General features: G+C 43.1%; 1 protein-coding gene across 2 annotated transcripts in view; it reads right to left on the reverse strand.

Moving 5' to 3' along the window:
• FBN1 (fibrillin 1) overlaps window positions 1–19,342 on the reverse strand; it is a 217,390-nt gene that overhangs the window by 40,119 nt on the left and 157,929 nt on the right. For both annotated transcript variants that reach the window (XM_077829074.1, XM_077829073.1), the window contains 11 exons: window positions 16,719–16,841; window positions 15,850–15,972; window positions 13,803–13,928; window positions 11,720–11,842; window positions 10,676–10,798; window positions 9,425–9,589; window positions 8,957–9,025; window positions 8,725–8,850; window positions 7,025–7,147; window positions 4,477–4,635; window positions 2,888–2,959 (listed from right to left, as the gene is read on the reverse strand). In XM_077829074.1, the coding sequence (XP_077685200.1) occupies window positions 2,888–2,959; window positions 4,477–4,635; window positions 7,025–7,147; window positions 8,725–8,850; window positions 8,957–9,025; window positions 9,425–9,589; window positions 10,676–10,798; window positions 11,720–11,842; window positions 13,803–13,928; window positions 15,850–15,972; window positions 16,719–16,841 (1,332 nt within the window). The remainder of the gene's footprint in view (window positions 1–2,887; window positions 2,960–4,476; window positions 4,636–7,024; window positions 7,148–8,724; window positions 8,851–8,956; window positions 9,026–9,424; window positions 9,590–10,675; window positions 10,799–11,719; window positions 11,843–13,802; window positions 13,929–15,849; window positions 15,973–16,718; window positions 16,842–19,342) is intronic.

Genomic DNA, 19,342 nt, shown 5'->3' on the forward strand with positions numbered 1-19,342 from the left:
TGATTTTTAAATATTCTGAAAGTGCCAATTCATTCAATCCCCTTCTATAGAAATGTTTTCTTATTATCATGGGATATTATCACAATGTTTATATTAGCAGCATGATCCTGTTACCGTGTAAAAAGGCATCAGACATTCAATAATTCCTACACATGCTGGAAAACTAACTAGTCTACTCAATGGCTCTCATTTTTCACTATACCCAAGATATACCCAGCCCAGGGCAAGTTAGGCCTGCACAGGACTCTCAAATTCCATCCCTGATCTGTCCACTTCCTGCCCCTGACATGCCTCCTGCTATCTGTTATGCTGGAGGTGAGGCTGCAGGTGTGAGAAGCAGCAGAACCATCTTCACCAGCCAGCATACCTGCAGACAGTTCCCCTGCATGGGGGTAATTCTTCACTTGCCATTTCTAGCCACTTTAAGGCCACTTTGTGCTACTCACATGGAACAAAGTGTCCTTAGGGGACCAGAGAATCCAGCTTAACCTATTTTGTTGTCAGGTGAGTGTAATATAAACTGAGCTTCTTCTGTATTAATTAAAAAAAGCTCATCATTCTCTAAGAGCCTGATCAAAGAACTCACTGAAGACAATGGAAAGACACTGTCTTTAGACCAGGCCCCCTGTCCTTCGGCATTTTTTATAACAACTTTACATCCACTTCCACCATCTGTTAAAGCTTGGTTAGTTTTATGCTCTTTTACAAAAGTTCTGAAGGTACCAATGACTAATGATATTTTAAATGCCTGAAACATACTATGCTTTTCACTGATTATGTCTACCAATTGTCCTTCCTGTTTTAGTAGATTTGTGAGGCAATTCATTGTTTTTGGCCCTAAAAACGCAGCAAAAACATAAATAGTACAAATCTCACTTATTGGGCTCTTTAGCTGTACGTCTCTTTAGGGGTCTAACTTCAGCATACAGGTCAGAAAATCCATGGAAGCCTTTTTCTTTAGTAAAGAATGCTGTCTGCAGGGATCCACAGAAGCCAATGAACATTAGCGGAAGGGATACACTACAGAGCTCTCTTCACGCCTAAGGTACTTTGCTTCTGATTTTGAAGGGGCCAGTTTTGCTCCTGGACTAAGCTTTTAATTTCCTACACAAGATTTGCTGCTGCTGCTGCTGCTGATTTTTAGCCAGCTGATTATAAAAAGTGAGTCAAGGCAGAATCTAACTCGGTCTCTGTCTCCCACCATCAGAAGCAATCATCCCATATAAGGATGGCAAAAATGGAACATAAACATAATGGGAAGAAAGTAACTTAGCATTTCCAGCAGTGCACAATGTGGACTGCTCCTGCAGTGGTGTAAGCCAGTATGCCTACTGCAGTGCTTCTCAATCTATTTAACATTGTGGGCCACATATGCAGTTCTCCGTGGGTTATGTGGGCCACATCCACACAACATCTATACAACCTGTAGGGCACTGAGGATGTCACATGGGCTACAGCTGTGTGCTGACTGGGCCACAAGCGGGCCATGGGTTGAGAACCACTGGCCTATGGTGTGTAAGAAGTGGGAGTGGCTACTACTGCCCTCCTGAAGTAGTAAAAGAAGCAGTTCAGGTATCACAACCCAGCAAGGCCTATGAAGATCCCAAGAATCACTGAAAAAGTGTGTGTTTGCTGCACAATGTAGCCCTGAGCGAGCAACTTGTCTCACCAGTGTGGCTAGGGATACACTAGTACATGAGGACACCAAAAGTCAGCTGCACTGGCTGCTGCACTCCAGTTGGAACAGGGCTAGCAGAATAAAATAACTACAGCTGTCAGGGGTGCAGGCTGCAACACGTGCTATTAACTGCTACCGCAGGATCTGCAGATGGTGCACATTTACATTACCCCACCCCTGCCTAGGGTGACTCCATCCTCATTTGCACAGCGCACACCACATTATGTTGTGCAGAGTATACTCAGACCAAGCAGGGCTGGACACAGCCTCACATGACTGCCTCTGATTGAGCAGGTGGTGGGCAGGTATTTTACTACTTGCCACCTAAAGCTCATGTGTAACTTAATGTGCTGGTCACAGGGTGCATGATGACTTTGGTCAATGAGATCTGGTGCTTTGCTCCTCAAAAGACCAGGAACAAAATGTACAATATGTTTCTAGTAATTCTTTTTCTTATTTTACACTACATCTTATTAGAATTGATTGATTAGACCCAATTGTAGGGTTCTATAGTGCCCATCACCATAATATATGGATATAATTCACTTTGTTGATGTCTATATACTATAGTTCTGCTTGTCTGTTGTACAACGATTGCTCCATCTCTCATTTGTCTTTTTGTGGGAATAAAAACAAAAGGAAGCCCCCACTAGGGATGAATTTGGCCTCTTTGACAAAAACAAAACAAAAAGAGAAAAGGAGGAATTAATTTGTCACACACAATACCAATGTTACACACGATACCGCAATGTGAGAAATATTTTAGTGGAACAGAAAAAAGGATTGTTGGGTTAATTCAATACACAGAGGGATTGGTGTGAAACGTCAGATTAAATCTGTGCTTTAGTCAAAAGGAAACACTCCTAATTCCTCTGAAACCCAATGCTGATTGGCCTTATTCCCAGAACCTCTCCACTCTCTGGTGTCTACAAGCCATTCATCTAGCTCGATTACCATTTCTTCAGAGCTTTAGATTGTCATGATCACAAGCAGCAATAATCAGAGCTGCCAGCTAGGAGGAGTTAGGCAGAAAGTTTGCAGGATCTGATTTAAGACAAGGGTTAAGGGTTGCACAGAAAGTTGAATTTCGTGGCATTGTTTAGTCTTTATTTCTTTCCAGGAAAGAGCTGACTGTGAAAACAATGCCTTCCTTTCCCCAGTACCTACGTAGTGTGGAATTTAACTCAAAACAGAGTAATCAAAACTCACCAACTGGTAAACCTGTATAAATGTCAATGAAGAAACCAGGCCTTTGACTTCCACAGAGTGTTGCAAATTCATCTGTAGCAGGAAAAAAAAAAAAAGACAACAGTTATCTCGAATGTATCAAATTAAGTGAGTAATTTCACCCCAAGCCTGAGAAAAATGCAGTCTCCACTTTTTTCTGTACCTTTTGAGGGACAGATTTTCACACAAGGCATGTGTACCTTGCATGAGTGCACACTCTCCTGCCAGATTTGTAATGGGGTTCTGATCCCAAGCCCAGTGAAGCCAGTGGAAAGACTCTCATTGGCTTTGGATCAGATACTTCATTTAGGTATTATTATTAGGTACACACTTGTCAGATTATGTGGGTGCACTGTACTTTGTATGCACGGCTCCAGCTCTGTACTTCACAAACCGTCATAATTTGGAAATCAACACATAATTTTTGAAAATTGCAAACGACCAGGATGGAGCCAGTTCTCAGGTCTGATAAGTCTGTTTTGTGCCAGCTCACCAGCATGAAGCAGAGGAACACCTGGTGAATCCAGCTTGCTGAAGATTCCCCCAGTGTGAAGGAATCATGCAATGGCACAGGACTGTCACAGTGACTCCTATGCTACATGCTTCCTGTACCCTGCATAGGGTCCATCTTTGGAAGGGGCGGAGGTGCCCCTGCAATCCCTGGCTGCTGGAAGAAGAGAAGAGTGAGGGGAGATTTGATAGCAGCCTTCAGCTACCTGAAGAGGGGTCCCAAAGAGGTTGGAGCTAGGCTGTTCTCAATGGTGGCAGATGACAGACCAAGAAGCAATGGTCTCAAGTTCCAGTGGGGGAGGTCTAGCTGGATATTTGGAAACACTATTTCACCAGGAGGGTGATGAAGCACTGGAATGGGTTACTTCGGGAGGTGGTAGAATCTCCATCCTTAGAGGTTTTTACGGCCTGGCTTGACAAAGCCCTGGCTGGGATGATTTAGTTGGTGTTGGTCCTGCTTTGAGCAGGGGATTGGACTAGATGACCTCCTGAGGTCTTTTCCAACCCTAATCTTCTATGATTCTACGGAAAGGCTCCTGGGGGCTCTTGGCAGCCATGGGTAAAATACAATTGTGTTTTATGATGAGGACTGCGCTGGGCCTGGCTGCCCCAGGATCAGGGGAACATACAGATGTCTTAGCACCACCTATGACCCTGCTCCTGGTCACATGCCAAACACAGCTTGGCTGGCCCATAGCATCTGGCCTATACATGTTTGTCAAAGGGGGCAGATGGACAGTCGTGCAGAACAAAGTCCTCCAGTAATTCACAGAACAGGCAGAGCATAGCAGCAGGAGTGCAGAGTGCTCTACAGTGACCTACTCATGTGCCTCAACCCTTACTTAAAAGGATCATCTCCAGGGCACAAAGTATAATGAGAAATGTATTATTTAATATGTGTATATTTGTATACATATACTTGTAATATTTGTACACATATACGCACACAATTGTACAAAATACATAGCACTTTCCTCTCTCTAGCAATTCATTTTATAGCAGCTTGCAGTAATGTTATTGTTAACGGGGCCTTTTTCAGCTCGCTTTCAAATTAAACGTACCGGTGCTTGGGATGGGGCATTGTTCACAAGGCTTATTCCAGGCACGGCCAATATTGTAGGAACAGCAGCACATCTTCTTGGTCATATTAAAGAGCAGTTCTCCATCGCAGGTTTGATTGTCAGCATAATAATTTCTGTAGCACAGACTCCTCCTCATATCTGCAAAGAAAACAAAAATATCATGACAGTACTGAAATACATGAAGTGCCTACGAGAGCCCGCTCTTATTAGACAGCCTCCTTTCCCAAAGTTCCTGAGCACAATTCTATGCTACCTTCACTAGGACCCCTCTTCTAGTCCCTCAAGCGGACGCCAAAGGAAGCTTGTTCTGTAGTGTTTTATATTAGTCACCCCCAGCCCTTATGGAGTCACCCCTAAAATTTGGGTGTTTTTTTTTATTTTTGTTGTAAAACTGGCCATAACTCAGATCAGACTCACCAAAGGATTCACTAAGGCCTGCAAACCCTGGCCCAGACTTGAGCAAAGCTGAGCACATTTATGGCTGATCTTAAAATCATGCACAGTTTATGACTTCACATCATTCTGATGCAAAACCAGGTGAAACTCAGTGGTTTTCCCAAATTACGCATAGAGATTTTAGGTCTGTATCAGCTCAAAAGCCAAAGAGAAAGATGGAGGAGGCCAAACACAGCTAAACTGAAACCAAAGGAAACAAGATTGCCACACAGTACAGAAACCACCCAAAACCTCAGGGGAGTTACTGCAAAGCTTCTATGCTGTGATAAATCTTGAGAGGTGGACCCAAATCTGTACTCACTGACACTGTTCAAGGGTTGTGTGGCGTCAGGAACAGGAGCATTTGGCCCATCTTCTCTTGATAAATGTCCTTATAAATAGCGCAGGCCGCTACTGTATGCACTATTTTACAACAGTACATATTCAGGGTGAGATTGTGCCTGGCCCTGCACAGGTTGTTAGGCAAGGGTCACCGGCAGTGGTGAGCTGGAGCCGGTTCGCATCAGTTCGCTAGAACCAGTTGTTAAATTTAGAAGCCCTTTTAGAACCGGTTGTTCCACGAGGGACAACCGGTTCTAAAAGGGCTTCTAAATTTAACCAGCCAAAAGTGGTGCCTCAGGCACCGACCTCATGGGTGCTCCAGCCCTGGAGCACCCAAGGGGAAAATTTGGTCGGTGCAGACCACCCACTGGCAGCTCCCCGCCCCACCCCTGACCCCAGCTCACCTCTGCTCCGCCTCCTCCCCTGAACGCGCCACCCCGCTCTGCTTCTCCGCCTCCCCAGGCTTCCCGCAAATCAGCTGTTCGCGCGGGAAGCCGGGGCGGGCTGAGAAGCAAGTCGTGGCTTCCCGCTCAGGCCCAGGAAGGCAGAGCGGAGGTGAGCTCGGGGGGGCACGAGGAGGGCTGCCCGCGCCGCAGCAGGTAACCGGGGGGGGGGTCGCGCAGGGGAACCACTCCCCGCCCCAGTTCACTTCCGCCACCCTCAGCCTGAGTGGGAAGCCGCGGCCTGCTTCTCAGTCCTCCCCTGCTTCCCGCCGAACAGCTGATTCGTGGGAAGCTGGGGGGGAGGGAGGGCGCGGAGAAGCAGAGCAGGGCGGTGCGTTCAGGGGAGGAGGCGGAGGCGAGCTGGGGCCGGGCACGGGGTGGGGAGCAGTCAGGGGACAGAGGAGGGGGGTAGATGGGGCAGGAGTCCCGGGGATGGGCAACGACCCCCTCAAGGGGTGAGGAGGGAACCCGTTCTTAAGATTTTGGCAGCTCATCACTGGTCACGGGTGTCTCCATCTTCTGGTCTGGAGCAAGGGCGAGGCAGCGTAACAACTCTTGAGCACAAGACAGGCATCACAAGGAGTCTGGGATTCTATCAGCACCACTGGTGGTGGACTCCCCAAAGTGGGAGATATAGGACAAGTGTGCAGCCATGGCTAACAATGCCGTTGTGAGCTCCGCTGGGGCGGTGTACATCACTCCTAATACGGCCACTGGTTTTACAGCCGCAATTTGGCCTTAATGCTCTACAAAGATACGGTTATTGGTCTTTTGGGGCCCGATCTTGGTCTCACTAACGTCAGTGGAAGTTTTGTCACGGACTTCAATGAGAGCAAGAACAAGCCCTTGATGTTAGGAATTACCACCATAAAACCATTACAGCCAGCCAACAGTTTTACAATGAACTCTCCAGTTGGGAGGCCTGTGCAGAGATCAATAGCATGATATGGCTCATGAAAACTCAACCTTGCCAAGAGATTAAAATGTGAAATTCATGCCATACAAAGAGTACATATGACACTTTCTGCTGTGGGTAGAAGGAAATGGGAACATGTCACTATGCGGATTTAAACACTCTACATTGATCTGTGCATTGTGTTTTTTAGTAAAGCTCTGACAACAACCTGTCTTCATTGACTTAATACAAATAAAGAAATAGGCCAGAACCTTGGTTGGTGTCAATCGGCATTAACTCCATTCAAGTCAATGGTAATTCTTTTCTCTAAGTGAACTCCATAGAGCTATGCTGATTTACATCATCGGAAGCCCTGACATGCAATGTAGAAGGAACACTTTAAAAAACTCACCCATACAGTTGTTGCCACCATTGACTTGCATGTAGTCGGGAGGACAGATACAGGTGTAGTTCCCAACAGTGTTATAACAAGTGCCAGGTCCACAAATGCCAGGTGTTTCACATTCATTAATATCTATAAGAAAACAATAAGACATTAAATAATTGCAGCAGATTTTGGTCTAAATTTCTTTTGTGAATCAGTGAATTTGGGTTAACCTCTTTTAGCAGCGCTTAGAGTAGCAATGTACTCGCTGGGGACACTTAAAGGAAATCTGAGCAGCTGGGTCATGATGGGGCAGGCCTGCATGGCAGAAGGGGTGATTCCACGATTAGACAGGTCTATAGGTGAGCCTTAAGGGCCTCACAACTAATCAGGGGAGTGGGCCCCTGGCATATTCAATGGGTTCAGAACAGTGAGAATCCATTTCCTCTCTGCACCTGTTATCTAGAAATATTTTGGAGATGCTTTGAAATAAGGTGGTTTCAGGATAGATCACACATTCTACACTCCTGGTCTCTCTATCTCTTTGTGACAAGAGGGCTCAGTGATCAGTCTGTCCAGGTGTGTCCGCATCCATAAGTCTGACAGGGGCCTACAACTGGTGGACAGAGGCAGAGAGCCCATCTGAACACAGGATGCTGCAGTGGACTGCTCAGGCCTTTAGGGAGTTTGAGCTATTGAGCAGGAAAGGTGAAAGAGCTGCTCCCATCAAATGATGACACCCAGACACACACACACACACACACCCCAAGGGGTTCCAAGCCACAGGAACAGGATAAAACTGGAAGCTTAAAATATATTAAAAAAACACTAAGTAGCCTTCTGCATTTTAAACAATCTATAGGGATAGGTAGATTTATATCTCCTCTCTACTGCACAGGAAACCAGATGTTGAGCTCTATATGGTGCAGAACTTCATGGAAAGTCTTTGTGTCTGATTTTTAATTTGTAAGCTCTCCAGGGCATGAATCTTCCTGTAGGTTTGCACAGGGCTCAACACGTTGTGGGCCTATGAGAAACAAACAATTATAGCAATGAGCTGGGAGGCTGAAGGCAACCTGGAAAATGAAAAACTAGTGATCAGATTTGGGGAGTTGGGCTAAAACTTTGTACAAAATACAACCTGATGGCTGCAGGACTGGGTTTAAGTATATGGTTGTGATGTTCTGAATGCATGCTACCAGTGGCAGGGGAGAAGGGGAGAGGGAAGGTTGTAATATGACAAATATTTTCAGTCAGAGACTCAGATCATCACGCTTTAGCCTGCAGGAAGACGGACAATAAGCTATGGTTAAAATGGACAATGCCACTTCAGCCAGCCCAACAAACACAAGCAGCAAGCTGCTTGTTGGTTTTAGTGCATGGTCATGTAAAGAACTATATTGTCCATCAGCAAACAGCTATTTCGTAGAGATGATGAAGAAATGATATTTTTATGCAACTGGAAAACTGTTAGATTTTGTGTTTTTGATGAAAACCAGAAAATTTTAAGCTAACATTTGCAAAAATTTCCATTTAATCAAAAAGGAATTTTCTGTTGAAAAACTTTTTGGAGGAAAAATTTTGTCCAGCTCTACTATTTCTGCGATTACACTGTTGGTTTGACTGTTGGTGTACTTTTAAGGAACAGATAATTTTGATGGATGCTCAGTTGTCAATAGTTGGTAAGAAATAAATGCCCATGCCGAGTAAACCCTAAGACTACATACCATCACATACTCGAGAGTCTTCATTCAAATAGTAGCCATTTGGACATTGACAGTGGAAACTACCAAACGTATTAATACATTTTCCTCCTTGGCAAAGTCCAGGTAGTTCTTGACACTCATCGATATCTAACAAAGTAAAAACACCAACATTATTTCATGCCATGAAAAATCAAGTTAGTCACAGAACGTTGCAATTTAAGACATGTAAAAGCATGAAAAAAATAAGCATTACCCTCCAATATAACTGTAATAGGGTTTGGTCGGAATCCTTCCCCTCCGGGGCACAGAACCTTATATTCAGCTGAAAACAAAAGAGATTTTATGAACCTAAAATAGTTGAAACATCTTCATCACAATGATCTTTGAACTTGTAAAGCTTATTACAGCACAGTATAGAACAGCCTAATACTAAAACAAGGGCCCACTGTGCAAAATCAGGTATCACTTTTCTCATTGGCTAACACAGAGTCTGTTGTCCAAGCAATAGCACAACTACGCAAGAGCCATTACAATGCACCTGCTGGTTGATAATATCTGCACCAGCAGATTTTGTACCATAACTGGTGTAATTTTCAGGCAGTTTAGTACTTGTATGTACCCAGTACATGATTTTACTAGCACTCCCACTGTCTAGAGAAAATAGGAGAGACAGAAAGATGCATGCATTATGGCTAGGCATAATCCAGTGAAGCTGACTTACTTGAGTTCACAGGTGGGCAATGTTCACAGGGAATCCCCCAAGCTCTCCCCAGGGAGCAACAGCAAGAGGCCTTCGAAACACCAACCCCAATCTCATTGCTGCAGACTATATCTCCATTGTCTCCTCGCGGTCTAATATCCAAGTAACAGTTGCCAGAACGTGTGTCTATTCAAAACGCACACAAAAAACATATATTACATCTGATGGAGGGGAAGAAAGTTTTGTTTCCTTGTGCTTCCCCTCTCTGTCTGTCTGTCCCCATCTATTGTCTCTTGTCTTATGCTTCGGTTGCAAGCTCTTTGGGGCAGGAACCATCTTTTTGTTCCGTGCTTGTACGGTGCCTAGCACAACAGGGTCCTGGTCCATGATTAGTGCTTCTAGGTGCTATGGTAATACAAATAAATGAATTAATAATATTCGGGCAGTCTCAATGCTGAGAGAGAGAGAGAGAGAGCGCACTCCAAATTACCCTCATTTCACATAAGAAAGCTGTGGTTGGAAGTAATTTACTCTGGGCTCACTCTGCGAACAGTCTCACTGCAATCAGTGGGACTGCTCATAGACTAAGGGACTTCTGAGCAAGAGTGGCAGACCCAGGTCCTTCATCATTTAGGTGCCTATTCTTATTCTCACATCCTTGTATTAGCACCTTCCTCCAATCCTAGGAACTGCTACTCTTTCCTGTCCTTGAAATTGAGATTTACAAATGAAACCATCTATTCAACACATATACTTAGAAATTAAAATGCATTTCAACTGAAGGAAACAATCCAGGACCAGAGAGCTACAGGGAGGTTCTGAGAAAGTTGGGGCCTAATCCTTCAGAATTTACTCACAAGAGTATTTCCTTTGATGATGATAATTAAGTCTGGCCGAGTTGTACTCAAAGCAGGATCCAAGGGGTGTAATACTGGTTTTATGCCACACCTTTGTGTTTCTTCAGTCTTAAGGCCAGACAGAGGCTGGTTTGGCCCTGGTGCAATTTAAAGCAGCCTCTAAATTGTGCACAGCTGCAGCGAGTCCCAAGGGGCTGTTCTGGCAGCAGGGAAAGGCTGAAGTGCAGTACTGCTCAGGCCACATTCCCTACCCTCCGCCACACCCTGTTAGGCTGGAGCAGTAGGGTGGGAACTGCAGAGTATGCTCCAAGAGCTTTCCACCATAGCCTGGGAATCCTCAGATGGCTGTTTAAGCTAGAGTTACTGCCCCTTTGTGCCACTTCATCTCTAAATAATACAGGAAATGACAGCTTACCAACACAGCCAACACGGGTGGGGTTCAGCTCAAAATCAGGAGGGCACTCACAGGTGTAACTACCAGGGGTATTGACACACGTGCCACTGATACAGGTTGTGGGGTCTGCGCATTCGTTAACATCTGAAACAACAAGGGGGCAGTTAGCGAATTCCCCAATATTCCACCTAAACCAACAACATGCCAGGTGTCAGACTGTCAGTCTCAGGAAATAATCAGTTCCATTGCTTGTTGTGGGGTGTATGTTCCCTCTACAGAAATCTACACACAAAAAATCACTGAAACTGTGGAAGCAGAGCACTAGTCCGACATGAATTCAATATTTCACTGAGAAATACTCCATTTTTGCCAGAAAAAATAATTCTACAAAATGAAATGCACTGTAAGAGAGGCCAAAACATTAATCACATTGGACAAAAATATCAAGCAGAGAAATCATTTTGAGGGCCATATTGTTCCATATGTCTCTGGGAGCAGAAATTACAGGGCCCAGCAGATCCCAACCTGTGGGAGATGTGGAAGGGAAGGCGCGACACCTCTTCTCCACCAATCCCCTCTTCCCTTGACCAGTGGAACCCCAGAGACTCACACCTCAGCAGGGAAAAGATTCGGGGATGACGGCACAGCCCCCAAAATCAGGCAAAATATTTGTGTGTGACTTCCTACTGTCCCTATTTTGCCCACTGTGCTGTTTTGCACTGAAGGATCTAGTGCAGTTCCATACTTTCTTATTTATAATCTCATTGTTATGATATAGCTAAAGCTTTGCTTAAGGAGTTGGTCAAGATAACAACAGCTATGTTCAGAGGCCGCTCCAGAGTCTGCCACTCTCGACAAAACTTCGGTGTGCTGCTGCCTCCTCCTAGTCGTAGAGCAGCAGATTTGGCATTTGAGTGAATGGCATTGTGACCTGACACACTGGGTCATAACAACTCTCAAATTTGGCCCAGCTGCCCCTCTGACATGATGGATGCCGTAGGTAGCAGCCCAGTTCATTGACAGCTAGCCATGTTAAAAATGATCTTGCTTAAAATCAGTCTTCACCTGTGCAGTTACCACCGGTTCTGTCCAGTTCATAGCCTGTCTCGCACTCGCATCGGAATAGACCGGGGAGGTTATGACAAGTCCCATAGACACAGATGTTAGGAAGGGAGCACTCATCAATATCTGTAAGAACAAAAAGGAGGGGAAAATTAGGTTCTGTGATCTTTTCGCTATAAACTTTAGACTAAAATCTTGTCTGAATAAGCATTCAGAAAAGTAAGCATGGAACTGGATTCTGACTGCTCCTGCATGTTTTGTAAAATGTTTTAGATTTGCAATACTAATATATAGGATTTGCATTTGTAGGCAACAGGGTCCAAACTACAACCCCTTACTAAATTGCTTTGGAAGTGAAATTAAGCTCTATGCAGATGGCCAGCACAAGGGGCTGAAGGGTTAAGTGGGACTTAAGTGACGCACAGGCTTTTGCAAAGAAATTAAATTCACCTTTTATTCAGTTTCACTGCATATGACAGATTTTTAGACATACTGTGCTTATTTCTTGGGTGTAACTTCTATGGTGTTTTGCCTGAGTGAGGACTGCAGTATCAGACTCACTGTTTATAGTATACTTATATGAACTGCATAATGAATGACTAAGTTGATCCAGTAACAAAGAGAACATGTTTACAAAGGACTTTAAAATACTTCTGCAGTTAGTATACACACCAGAGACTTCAAGAGAAGATTGTTGTAGCAACAGAAGAGAGGCACCATGCAGGCTTTTTAAAGTTAGTTTGAAGATTATATAGTTTCAAAGTAAATGGATTCAGAGTTGAAATACTAAGATATCTAATTTTGTTTTTAGTTTACATAGAATTTTAACTTTCATAATTCATGCCTCTTCCTTTATAAGTAAGAAACAATACACGGAACAAATTTTGCTGGAAAAAGTACCAAATCCTATTTATAGTGTACTTATGAACTTCATCAAATACCAGTACCTATAATGCATTTAGGATGGTTGAGTTGAAAGATCTCAGTCTCGGGGAAAATATGCATTTATTTATGGATCTGAGAAAACAATTCACAAGGAGTTATTCATTCGTTATGTTTCTCTTCTTGTTCTATTAGCAAACAGATTGCAGAATTTTAACATCCTTTCAACACTCAAAATTATTTGTGATTTTTAAAGTAACTTCCCCTCTATTATTTGAGTAGTTTGTAAACATTCAAATTCAAGATTTAAATTTTACATTTATGCTGTCTAGGTTATTTGTCATATAGTGTCTCATGTTCCTTGAATGGATGACTTAAATTACTAACCACTACAACATGAATTGTGGATTTCAAATATTACAATCAAATATACAATTTGAAACATGATTGCAGCAAACATTTGCTGTTCACAAGTATTTGCACTAGCAAAGCTTAAGCGCTTGAAAGTTCATATAAAAGGGCAGCAAAGAGTTGACTGGCAACACACTTTCGAATTTGATCACACATGCATAGGATTTAATTCCCCATTGTTTCCTCAGATCTGTCTCTTTATTAGCTTAATAAACTGTGCCCTTCTGCAGGGCTGCCATATATATGCTTTTGCACTTCACAGAAGCTGCTCAGAATGGGCTGGCTATCAACTACCAAACCTCAGCGGACCTGGGACTGATCTAAAGCCTACTGAAGTCATTGAGAGTCTTTCCATTGACTTCAGTGGGCATTGGCTCAGTCCCTTGTTTCCCACACACTGCTTTCCCTATAGGTTAAAGACAATATTATGACAATCTCTGCTGAAGAGACATGAGCAGAAGGGGAGACAGGAAAAAAAGTGACCAAGGGGAAGTGGTGGCTGAAAAGCCTTTGGATCACCAGACCAGTGAATAACTAGCTTTGTGGCAGTAAAAGATTCCTCAGAGAGCTGTTCTTATTCTCCATAGCTACGTGTTTAGAGCTCTGAAACCAAAATCAGTGTCCAGATGCATGAACTGAAGAAAGTAACAAAAAACTTTACCTTAAAATATTTTGGAAGTGAATGCAGTTTTCAACAGTAAACACAACTGCAACCAACTGCAACATTTTTCAAATATAAAATATTATTCAGGCAGATTTTGTAGAGTGTTATTTAAAGGCTACAGTGAATTACCTTCACATGCTTTCTCATCTGGACTTGGTAAAAATCCCATTTCACATTCACAGCGATACCCTCCTGGAGCATTGAGACATTGCCCATTCTCACAGAGATTCAGGTTTTCTGAGCATTCATCAAGGTCTGTTAAAGGAAGAGGAATTGCATTATATTGTAAATATTTTTCTCATTGATGTTCAGTTCAGCTAAGGCACATATATATCCAAAAGTCTTCACTGTTACATTAATTGAGAACATTTGCAGAAGAAACTGTAGTCAGGTTATGTGCCGGTCTTGTCATACTAAAAGGCTTGGGGCATTTCTGTCACTTTGAAAATAAAATTTCCAATGAAAAAGAAAAAAGAAGCAATTAGTCTAGATTTTTAAAAGTGGCTAAAATTAGCAAGAAGTGGAGGGAGATTGGTGACTGCTGTGAAACAGCAGAGCCTAGAAGCCCCAGCTGAGATCAGGCCTCTATTGTACGAGGTGCTGTACAATGTACAAATAAATAGCAAGAGATAGTCTCTGCTACAAAGAGTTTCCACTCTAACAAGGCAAAGACAGACAAAGAGAGGGAGTGGAGACAGAGCCAGACAGTGGTGAAGGTCACCCGACGGGTTAGTGGCTGAGCTGGGAACAGTGCCCTAGCCACTGGACCACACTACCTCTCAGAGAGTTTGGCTCTTAGTCTTTAGCTGACATTTTACACATCACAAAAACAGCACATTTGCTGCAATGCAGTTTGGCTGGCAGTCTCAGCTTATAGAAATCCAGGACTGGAAAAGCGAACATACTGCTTATCAAGAGTGATGTGCACACATTGCCACAGGTGTGCTGGAAACACTGCACAGTACTCGTCTAGCGAATTCTATCCAGCTCTCAAACCCGTGAGCAATAACCAGTACAAGCATTTCAAGAGGAGTTCTATCGAAATCCAGAAACTTAATTAATACTCATTAACCCCCTCCTCCCCAAAGATACAGTCCATATACACCTCAAAATTAAGGAAGAACATCTAGAAAATAAAAAAATGGAGGTTACAAAGGCCATTTGAGAAGCTGAATCAGATTCAAGAATGAATTGTATAAAGAGCATTAACAGAATAATTCAAATGTAATTAACTTCAAACGTGGTGCTAGATTCTCAACTGGTGTAAACCAGCACAGATAACAGAGCGCTGCTGATTTACCCAAGCTGAGGATCTGGCCTACTCTCTAGAGCTCTATATATTGTAGGGGTTTACACTGCAGCCTATCAACTTCTACATCAAATTAGTAGCAATAGCGACTGATGTGACGTGCTAATCTGTGGTCAGAGTAGAAGACTTAAGTCTGAGTGGGGAATGTCTCTGGTGACAATTTACACAAGACATTATTCAAAAGTAGCTACTTTGGCCCATCTATGTATGAGCACCACATCCTAAGGGTACTATGCTGATCATGCAATAAGAGGGCAGTGAACACATGCTCACTTCTGAAAAGGAAAAAAAAAACATTTTAGGCAACTATACAAAGGAATTTTAACAGATGTGCCCCATTACTCAAATGTTACGTGGGTGGCCAATAATCTGGTTTATTAACTGGTCCAGTTATACCGCCATGCACTGTTTTAATAAGTTTGCCACCCACATCTCTTTACAAGCAACAGCCATGAAAACCTTCCATCTTCACAAGGGAAAAAAAAATGCTGTCAAGTTATACTGGTCAACTTTTTCTTGCCAGATGATGTCATGCTACCTGAAATGGGAGACATTGCAACATGACATATCATAATACACCTTAACATGAGGCTGGAAAGTGTCAAAGAAAACACTTTGCTCTTATGACTCACGCTGCCAAAGCCTGATCCTGTAACTGATACACACTTATAAGTCCAATTCAATGGGAATTCTGGGCATAGAAAGACTGCAGGATCAGGTTTTAGTTTTCAATTGTAAATATCGACCCAACATTGCACATTTAAATTAGTCTACCTATAAGCAGTGGGTAAATTTTCCCTAGAACTAGTCACTAAGATTCATGGGTATTACATGCGGAGAGTTGCATCACTGCAAAAGAAAGCTCACCTGTACAAGTGAAGCCATCCCCAGTGTAGCCATCCTTGCAAAGGCAACGGTAAGAGCCCATTGTGTTCTTGCAATTGGCATGTGGGCTGCACATGTGTGTTCCATTGGAGCATTCATCCAGATCTTTAATATAACAAAAATTGCATTAGTAAAACCAAATCCATCGTCAATGCAACCTTTAAAATCCTCAATTCATAGCACAGGGAAACTCTACTTTAAATAATCTTTCACAAAAACAAAAAAACACACATTCATGATTTTTTACTTGACATGTTTTAACAGATTTTAAGAAAACACCCGGCATTTATCACTGGATATTCTGGGTTGGTGCATTCAGTAGTTTAGGGCAGTCTAGCTGTTCTCTCTCATTTTGAAGGGAGATTTCTTTTTTCTTCTGTTCATGACAGGCACTTCCCTTCCCCACTCAGATATTCTTCTCTGACAGGAAAAACGGATTTCCAGCATATTTGCAACTCAGCTAAGAAAGTTTGCTAGGATGTCTGTGTCACTTGGGAATCACCGAGACCCCTCCCTTAAAGATAAAGGGTAAAATGCTGGCTCCATTGAAGTCAATGGCAAAACTCCCATTGACTTCAATGGAATCAGGATATCCCTTCAAGTGCACAAACTATCTCCATACATTGCTTCATTTCCACCAGCCTTGCAAGCCAAGCAAGAGAAACTGTTCATGCTGACATGTCTTCCACATGACAGTGAATTCTTCCTTTGTAGTGTAAGATAAACTGACATCTTTAATATGTGTGGCAATTTATTTTAAAGTTGTGGATACAATGTTGCTTTCCACAGCTGTCTAAACACTTTTATTGATGGCTTACAATGCTAAATCAGACATAATGTATGAAACTCACCTGTGCATTTGATGCCATCTCCAATCCAACCTGAGCTGCACTCACATTTGAAACTCCCTGCCGTATTTGTACATATGGCATGTCTGTCACAGTTATGGGCTCCAATTTCACACTCATTGATATCTGTAATAACACGGAGGGGAGGGGTGTTTGTGAAAGAGCTCACACATCAAACTTTTCTTACGTCCAGCAAGACTACGTTTTTCTTAAATTGCTTCTAATTGCTAGTAGCATTTAAGCATTAGGCATAAAAGAAAGACTCATGGCAAAGAAAAGCTACTGAATAGTTGACTTATTTCAAACGTGTATTGGCCTACTATTTTGTGTTTTGTTTGGCGGGGGGAGGGAAGGTTGGGCAGTTTTTAAAGAAGCACTTTTGAAGCACATAGCACCTAGGAGCCCTATGGTGTAATATACTCTAAAGCCCCAGTAACATCTGCAGTGCAAGGAGTGCCGTATTTGTTCTTTTCATTGGTGTGATGCTGGAAGAGTGCTGGTATGGGGATTCACAGGCCTCCAGAAAGAAAGGGAACAGCAGCCATGGAGTTCGCTAGAGCAGTGAAGCTGCAGCAGATGCTCCGTAGCCTCGGGTTCTATTTCCCCCAGACAGCCTTAGAAAGCCCTTTGGCAAAACCCGTTTAACTCAGACCCGGTGCGAGGACCAGGATTTGTACCCTACATTAGGGAGACACTGACATTTTACCAGCCTGTATCCTGAGCTGTACTTGGTAGCTGAGGAAAAGGAGGCAAAGTCTGTATTACACTGTTACCACCCAAGCCCTGGGCGTTGCTGGGGGCTCAGGGCTGCTCTAAATTGCACTGAGCAGTCACAGGCCCCAAGAGGCCATTCTTCCAGCAAGGGATCACCGGGGCGCAGCACTGGGCATACTCCATACAGCATGAATGGGATTGGTGCTATATGCCAGCTCTGCTCAACTAGCATGCCAAGGGTATCCCCCACCACCAGTAAAGCCAATGTTTGCACTGCCAGAGTGATGCAAAGCAGATAGAATGGGAGATGGGGGGGGGAGGGGGAAGATTTGACCCACTATGTTTGGTCCTTTTGTGAAGGCAGATGGGAGAAAAGCACAGGACTGAGAGTATTTGGAAGTATTATTTATCAGGAACCCAACACACCTAAACAAAGGGAAGAAAAGGACACCATCCTTAAAGACGACATATAGCCATCTATACTATTCCTCAACCTTCTCAGGCTTGCCAGCACATTCCATTTCAGCACTTCTTGTTTTCCCCTTACTTTGATTCTTGGGCAGTGTAAAATTGTAGAGAGAGAAAAACAAACCTAATGCAGCTCTTTCCTTATCACAACACAAAATTAGTGCTTAATATAAGCACTTGGAGAACTGGTATAAACTCAAAGAATGTTTTTAGAAATGATTTCTGGTAACTAAAACAAATGCTGCAGGAATTCTCTCACACATGAGCCATGGCTTTTACAACATTTACTGTATCCTAGGACTCTAGGTGTGTTTTGTTCTACTTCCATACAAGATGTAAACTGTCTAGAATTCACATCAAGCCTCTCAGAGTTTCTGTCAGTTGTTTCCAGCCCTTTAAACTGCCTTTGTGGTAACTTACGCCAAATCATCCCATTCTGCAGAACAGCCGATGGAAAGGAAAAATGAAGGCAAAAAAACCCTACTCTGCATGATTTAACATACAGAGAACCCAACCCACTCTCCTCTTGGGGTAGATTAAAAAGGGTCGGGGATCTGGACTAGGAACCATGGAAATTCCCAGCCCCAAACCCAAGAATCTCAATGCATCTACTATCATGCCTAACAGAAATTGTCCAACTAATACCAGTTAGGGAGAGGAGCAACTGGGGAGAGTTTTATATTTCCAATTTTTTTTTAAATATTAGCTAACTATTGTATCATCAAGGTATGTCTAAACACCATCTTGCTTTGTTTCTTGTATTCCTTTCTTCTACTCTTTCTTTGCCTGTCTGTTTGCCTTTTAGACTGTAAGATCTGTGCCCTTCTTAGGGGAAGAAACCTACCTAGAGAACTCACTCCTAGATCCTCCCCCTTCCAGAGGTGCTGTGACTCTGGGAAGAGGGAACTGAGGACATGCAGGCCAACTCCCTTCATTTTGCAAGTTTGGGTGACAGTATTGAGCCTGCTGTGTTTTATTTTTTTTCCTCTACACAGAGCAATGGAGGAGGTAGGGTCCAATTTTTTCTGTGGCGTTTCTACTAAAATGGGAGAGGAGTCTGAAGCAAAAACCTGACATGAACATCCCCAGTATTTGGGTTGGTCCAAAATTTGGTTGCTGGGGTCCATATCAAGATCTGAATCTGGCAGCCTGAGTCCATTTCTCATTAATGCAGACTAACACTAGCAATCCTAGAAATCATGCAAATGAGCACTTTTTAAAAAAAAGTTTAAAAACAAGGCCAGGAACAGATAACCCTATAACATATTTTCCTTAATCATGTGCAGAAACTTGTAAGATGATAATATTACCCTAGGCAGGAAACAAGTGTCTATTAAAGACCTTAAGGGTGGTCAAGAAAGCTAATTTTGGTTTAGAGTGAAGAGAAAGGCTAGAAAGAAGTTCCAGCGGTCAACTACAGTATGTAGTGACAAGAAAAACAGGCA

The sequence above is a fragment of the Eretmochelys imbricata genome, chromosome 10, assembly GCF_965152235.1.
Source record: "Eretmochelys imbricata isolate rEreImb1 chromosome 10, rEreImb1.hap1, whole genome shotgun sequence".
In the NCBI taxonomy this organism is placed as follows: Eukaryota; Metazoa; Chordata; order Testudines; family Cheloniidae; genus Eretmochelys; species Eretmochelys imbricata.